General features: G+C 43.2%; 2 protein-coding genes across 2 annotated transcripts; one reads left to right on the forward strand and one right to left on the reverse strand.

Moving 5' to 3' along the window:
- Positions 1-10: 10 nt before the first annotated feature.
- srp14 (signal recognition particle 14) lies at positions 11-2,111 on the forward strand. The gene is made up of 5 exons (XM_085931429.1): positions 11-177; positions 509-581; positions 1,086-1,198; positions 1,280-1,312; positions 1,394-2,111. The coding sequence occupies exons 1-5, from the start codon at positions 154-156 to the stop codon at positions 1,481-1,483; spliced, it is 333 nt and encodes a 110-aa protein (XP_085787555.1). The 5' UTR covers positions 11-153; the 3' UTR covers positions 1,484-2,111.
- Positions 1,774-6,301, reverse strand: xgb (x globin). Its single transcript, XM_085931427.1, has 5 exons — positions 6,019-6,301; positions 2,865-2,972; positions 2,670-2,790; positions 2,412-2,492; positions 1,774-2,274 (listed from the first exon to the last, which is right to left on the reverse strand). The coding sequence occupies exons 1-5, from the start codon at positions 6,192-6,194 to the stop codon at positions 2,158-2,160; spliced, it is 603 nt and encodes a 200-aa protein (XP_085787553.1). The 5' UTR covers positions 6,195-6,301; the 3' UTR covers positions 1,774-2,157.
- Between the last annotated feature and the right edge of the window lie 360 nt (positions 6,302-6,661).

The following is a 6,661-nucleotide window of genomic DNA, read 5'->3' on the forward strand; positions in this document are numbered from 1 at the left end:
CACAAGACGGCGCTGTGGTAAACGAAGAGGGAGATTGGCGGAAGTGGAGACGACAGCGGAGGAAGAGCGCACGCACCACTAGTAGTACGTGTGCATCTAGCTGTTAGCGTCCGGCTATTGAGCTAATCCCTACGTTTGTCTCAAGTCACAAAAATGGTGCTCCTTGAAAACGATTCGGTAAGAAGCAACGTCACTTTTGTTGTAATGTATATGTTTTGCCATTTATTTAAAGCGTGCAACTGAAGTATCATTCGGCAAACGTTAGTCAGTACTGTAGACGAATCTGGGTCCTGATAATATCAAGCTGTAAACTTGTGAAATAATTGTATCATGAAGAATTGATTTATTGAGGAAAACGTAGTTTTATGTCTGTCAAAAAACTTCTTAGTTTTTATTTTTTCTTTCGTCAAAACCTTGCCATAAAGTCATCTTAACTTGGTCTACAATTGTGTATGCATACGTGACTAAGCAAAGTAGATTGTGCTGATTTTATTTTTGTTTCCTGTAGTTCCTCACAGAGCTCACACGTTTATTCCAGAAGTGCAGATCATCCGGTAGTGTTGTCATCACTTTGAAAAAGTGTAAGTAGGGCGACCGCTTGCCGTCGCATGTCATTTTAATGTCACGTGTGTGTGTGTGTGTGTGTGTGTGTGTGTGTGTGTGTGTGTGTGTGTGTGTGTGTGTGTGTGAGTGTGTGAGTGTGTGTGAGTGTGTGTGAGTGTGTGTGAGTGTGTGAGTGTGTGAGTGTGTGAGTGTGTGAGTGTGTGAGTGTGTGAGTGTGTGAGTGTGTGAGTGTGTGTGTGTGCGTGCGTGCGTGCGCGCGCGCGCGTGCGTGCGTGCGCGCGCGCGTGTGTAATGGTATTGGTTCTTGGTATCAGTGATTACTCAAGCTTTGAGAACTTGTACTGGTATTAGTCTGAAAAAGTGGTATTGAACACCACACCGCAAGAGAGTATTAATTTGTGAAGTTATTGATGAAGTTTTTTTTTTTTTAACTAAATCTGAAGAATGAGATTGTCTACATGCAGCCCTGTGAAGCACTTAGCACTTGGCATCTTTCAAGAGATTTTTTTTCTGTCCTCCAGATGACGGAAGGACCAAGCCCATGCCCAGGAAAGGCAACTCAGAGTCTTTTGAGCCTGCAGATAATAAATGTCTTCTCAGAGCTTCGGCTGGCAAAAAGAAAATCAGCACAGTGGTGAATATGTTGTTGATGTGTTTTCCCCCTTCTGACTCATGATGTGCTTCTTTTCATTAACTTTACATTTTTCTCTTACAGGTTAGCACCAAAGAAGTAATCAAGTTTCAGATGGTACGTTTTGGCGTTCTGCAAGGATGGTGTCTTTGAATTTCAAATAATGTGCTGTATACTGATGGGAGCAACTATTTGCAGGCGTACTCCAACCTCCTGCGAGCGCATATCGACGGCCTGAAAAAGAAAGACAAGAAGAGCAAAAGCAAGAAGAGCAAAGCCACTCAGTGAGCAACAGACTCTCAAGGGCTCATGAACTGATCCCGTTCCTTTCTGAGAAGATGGGAGCGGCTCCCACCCGGGTCAGTCTCGGCTCATCCACCCGGTGATTGATTTTTTTTTTTGCCACGATCACGTGTCGTCAATGACTTTTCCGTACCATCTGGGAGGATTTCTTGTACTGCACAAATGGAACTCTAGAGAAAATCCACACAGTTGGATGCATTTTCTTTGGTTAAATGGCTCCGCTTTCTATTTATGTTCAAATAACAATCGTGAAAGCAGTCATTTTTTATGTTTGAGGTTTTTTTTTAAAGGGGGGGTGTGTATATCTATCGAGGAGATGGAATGAAATCACATTATTTCATCAGTTTTTTTTTTCTCATGTAATCATGTCATGTACAAAGGAAATATGAAGCTGCCACTCAAACTACATTTTCTGTCAAAAGCTTCAGTTTGTAGAAAATGGGAAGCAGATTTCAGGAAGGACTTCAACTGCCCAGCCAGAATCATGCCAGAGTTTCACGTACAATGTCAGGCGCGTTTGACTCCTGAATGGGAAATCCCGAACGTCCGGGGCAGTGTGTTATATCGGACCTGCAGCAAAATTTAAGTTGACTAATAAAGTGCTGTTGAAAAAGTCACTGTTTGGGTCCATTTTGCTATTGAAGGACAAAGTAAGCCTTTCAGAGTGCTGCATTTCTCTTGTCTCCTCTTTCCTTAGGGGAGACTGCCGCCTGGTTCTGTCTGTCCTCGTCCTCATAGCCTTTCTTCATCAGGCGGGTCACATATTGGAACATGGTCTGGGAAAAAAAGCCATTACCACTACAATGCTCCACACACGGGCAACAATACTTTCAACCACAAGAGGCCAGCACATACTCAATAAAACCTGACAGACCTGGACAATAGTAAGTCCCAAGACAAAAGTCACCCTCACCTTCCAAGCTTCCTCCAGCTCAGTCGTCCATCTGTCCTTCAAGATGGGCTGCACGGCACTGATGAATTCTGCTCCGACATACTGCCAAAATGTGAAACGTAACTATCAGGACCAGCAAGGCAATTAGTGAAATTTCATGTATTCTTTAAGGATATGGATGAGCCTTCACAATCAGTAGTTAGCAATGGTGGGATTAAAAATTGGATTAGAATATATATAGAAAGAAAGAATCAAACCATATTGGTGGTTTTGTCTTACACTGTAGTATTTGGGAGGAGCGTTGTAGTGGTAATGGCTTTTTCCAAGCTCCACGGCCAGAGCCTCCAGTCGCTCCAGTTGGTCCAACCTGGCCACACTTTTCTCAATAAAAGACATGACTCTGAAAAAGAGGAGAAACGCGTCAAACTGTGTGAGACTGATGTTCAGGTTTAACTGACTGACCATGTGACTTACCGCAGTCCGTGTGCTCTCAGTTCACGGCTGGTCCGCAGCCTCTCTAGGTCCTCGACATCTCGGAACAGGAAGAACACGTCCTTGCATTCGGGGTGGGTCTCAAAGAGCCTGTTACCAAGACAACAGCATCAAACAGACAAGGATATATATATATATATATATATATATATATATATATATATATATATATATATATATTAGTGACGTGCTGTGAGGTTCATGACTGGGGAGGCACTGACGTCATTCCCCCCGTAAAGTTTTCCGGCACCGGTGATGTGCATTCCAATTCTTTTAAGTCAACTGAATCTTTAGAATCAATTCATTAAAAAGATTCGTTCAAACGAATCAATTCATTAAAAACATTCGTTCAAACGAATCGTTGAAATGCCCTCGCCCCCACTTTCTGATTGGCTGTTTGATCTGTGACGTCACTTGGACACTCAATTAGGTACACCGCCATTTTCAGGTGTACCTAATCACAGGCCACTTCATTAGGGAAAAATCATGGTCAAAAGTTAACAAAAAGTGAAAAGTGCCACACCCAAACAACCCCCCACTTTCTGATTGGCTGTTGGATCTGTGACGTCACTTGGACACAGGTGTATCTAATTACCGGTAATTAGGGAAAAAGTTGAACGGAAAGTGAAAAGTGCCACACCCACCCTCACCCCCACTTTCTGATTGGCTGTTTGATCTGTGACGTCACTCGGACACTCAATTAGGTACACCGCCATTTTCAGGTGTACCTAATCACAGGCCACTTCATTAGGGAAAAATCATGGTCAAAAGTTAACAAAAAGTGAAAAGTGCCACACCCAAACAACCCCCCACTTTCTGATTGGCTGTTGGATCTGTGACGTCACTTGGACACAGGTGTATCTAATTACCGGTAATTAGGGAAAAAGTTGAACGGAAAGTGAAAAGTGCCACACCCGCCCTCACCCCCACTTTCTGATTGGCTGTTTGATCTGTGACGTCACTCGGACACTCTATTAGGTACACCGCCATTTTCAGGTGTACCTAATCACAGGCCACTTCATTAGGGAAAAATCATGGTCAAAAGTTAACAAAAAGTGAAAAGTGCCACACCCAAACAACCCCCCACTTTCTGATTGGCTGTTGGATCTGTGACGTCACTTGGACACAGGTGTATCTAATTACCGGTAATTAGGGAAAAAGTTGAACGGAAAGTGAAAAGTGCCACACCCGCCCTCACCCCCACTTTCTGATTGGCTGTTTGATCTGTGACGTCACTCGGACACTCTATTAGGTACACCGCCATTTTCAGGTGTACCTAATCACAGGCCACTTCATTAGGGAAAAATCATGGTCAAAGCTTAAATGAAAGTGAAAAGTGCCACACCCGCCCTCACCCCCACTTTTTGATTGGCTGGTTGATCTGTGACGTCACTCGGACACTCCATTAGGTACACCGCCATTTTCAGGTGTTCCTAATAACAAGCCACTTCATTAGGGAAAAAATCATGAAAAGTGCCACACCCGCCCTCACCCCCACTTTCTGATTGGCTGTTGGATCTGTGACGTCACTCGGACACTCCACTAGGTACACCGCCATTTTCAGGTGTTCTTAATAACAGGCCACTTCATTAGGGAAAAATCATGGTCAAACCTTAAATGAAAGTGAAAAGTGCCACACCCGCCCTCACCCCCACTTTCTGATTGGATGTTTGAGCTGTGACTTGATGCGTGTGCAAACAACGGCGCTCACAACACAAACAGGCTACCTCGCGAGTTCCCTCCAACTGTCAAAACAGCTCGAGTATGGTGATGTACGAGCCATGGTCGGCGTTTTGAACGCACCGCAGCTTTGGGAAAGTCACGGGTAGTTTATATACCGCCAAATAAATCCGACATTTGAGTGTCTCGATAGGTCCAACTGGCTGGAATACGAGCTCAGGGGTGGCCAATACGTCGATCGCGATCGACCGGTCGATTGCCAAGCCACTATTGGTCGATCGTGGGATATTAAAATGTTTTTTGTTTGTTTGTTTTTTTGGCACTTGATGCATGTGCAAACAACGGCGCTATAACAGTTGGACCTATCTAGACACTCAAATGTCGGATTTATTAGGCGGTATATAAACTACCCGTGACTTTCCCAAAGCTGCAGTGCGTTCAAAACGCCGACCATGGCTCGTACATCGCCAGATGTGTATCGTATCGCTTTGATGGTGAAGATTCCCATCCCTAATAAATACATATATATGTATGTACACACACGCACACACACACACATTGGTAACATGGCACAGAGCTACCACTTATTATTTTCTCTTTTGTGTTTGCCCCCTTTGAAAAAGAACACATTCTTTTCCACACAATGTGCCACTGTAAATACACATGGAATTTTAATTGGTCCTGCGTATGTTCAAGCCTGTCTTATCTGAGCTAAAACTCTTGAAGAAAGCATATTTGTGGAGGGAGATGAAAGTCTATTTTTATAATAATAGTCATGGCAAGGCTTTGCGGTATAGCCAGAAGCGGTTCATCCATTCCCAGTCTAACACGCTAAGGTCACACTGGGGACACATGTCATTAATTGGGCTCCAAGCCAAGTGACCTACAACACCCATGCTTTACATCCAACAGCTGAGGCCTCAACACCCACCACATACGTCATATAGTTTCACATGTACAGTCCACTCACTGGCCACTACATTAGGTACATCCACGCCAGCTAATAAATTGCGTAACTGAACCTCTTAAGGGCTCTTTTTAAAATGATTATTCTTGAATATTTTTGTTTGCTGACAACACACTTCAGCCTATTTATCAATAGCATAGTGAAAACTGGTGGAGTTTATAGATATAAGTACTGTTTGCACATTTTAAGTTAGGGGCCACTGCACTCTACGAGTTGAAAAAAAGTTCGTGTGGAGCCCTTAAAGACAGATTCCTTTGGAGTTTGCATTTAGATCAATTTTCTTCTTTAAATACAGTTGATAATAGATGAATTGTAGCAGAGTATCATGGGATTGAAAAATACTGCATCCATGTGTAAATGGCAGTAAAGTCACAGGTATCAACATTTTCGAATGATGTGGGGGTGGGCCAGGGGTGGCCATGACCACCACTGAGCTTTTTGTGCATGCAACAATAAGTTAAGTTCTTTAAAACTGATCAACAATCTTACCTGACAAACACTATGATGCCAACCTTTGCAATGTCATCCTTGATAACTTTCCACGACTCCTTAATCATGTCGATCTGTTCTTGGCTGGGATGTCGTCCTGCTCCTCTACCAACATCATGAGCGCTCTTTTCTCCAATTTCTGCAGTTTCAGCCAAGCCGGATATTGCACAGCCCATTCTTCATAAAAACACAAAGCCTGTTTTTTTCCCCCCGCTCCAAAACAAAGAAAAAGAGTTCCAAATAAATGATGGTCAACAGGAGAGTCTCAATGTCGTTGCTTGATGTCATTTGGTGGCGAAGTGCGCTGGTGAGTTTCGCAATTCTGCTTGGAGATATCGACAGCCGATGTGAGACACGTCAAAGTAAAATACATAAGTGTGAAGAGAACGGATATGATTTTACGCTGAAGGGCGGCTCAAGCATACATCCGGTGTAGCTCGAACTACTGTTGGCACAATTGACGCATGTTTTTATCAGCGTTATTGTTGGTATGATGAAACATAACAGAGCCTCTAAGAACACTAAGGAAAAAAAAAAAGCCAAGCTATTGTGCATATTTTTTTTTGCAAGTTGTGGAAAAAAAAAACCCAAGTACAAATGTTGAGATACAAATTTTAAATCCGTGCTGAAGTTGTATTCAGAA

The sequence above is a fragment of the Syngnathus leptorhynchus genome, chromosome 15, assembly GCF_054491065.1.
Source record: "Syngnathus leptorhynchus isolate UIUO chromosome 15, UIUO_Slep, whole genome shotgun sequence".
Classification (NCBI taxonomy): domain Eukaryota; kingdom Metazoa; phylum Chordata; class Actinopteri; order Syngnathiformes; family Syngnathidae; genus Syngnathus; species Syngnathus leptorhynchus.

Coding starts and splice junctions, on each gene's coding strand:
- srp14 (XM_085931429.1), top strand. CDS start 154: ATGGTGCTCCTTGAAAACGATTCG. Junction 582..1,085: donor TGTCATCACTTTGAAAAAGT/GTAAGTAGGGCG, acceptor TCTGTCCTCCAG/ATGACGGAAGGACCAAGCCC. Junction 1,199..1,279: donor AAAAGAAAATCAGCACAGTG/GTGAATATGTTG, acceptor TTTCTCTTACAG/GTTAGCACCAAAGAAGTAAT.
- xgb (XM_085931427.1), bottom strand. CDS start 6,194: ATGGGCTGTGCAATATCCGGCTTGGCTGAAACTGCAGAAATTGGAGAA. Junction 2,791..2,864: donor CTGAGAGCACACGGACTGCG/GTAAGTCACATG, acceptor CCTCTTTTTCAG/AGTCATGTCTTTTATTGAGA. Junction 2,275..2,411: donor AGCTGGAGGAAGCTTGGAAG/GTGAGGGTGACT, acceptor TTTTTTTCCCAG/ACCATGTTCCAATATGTGAC.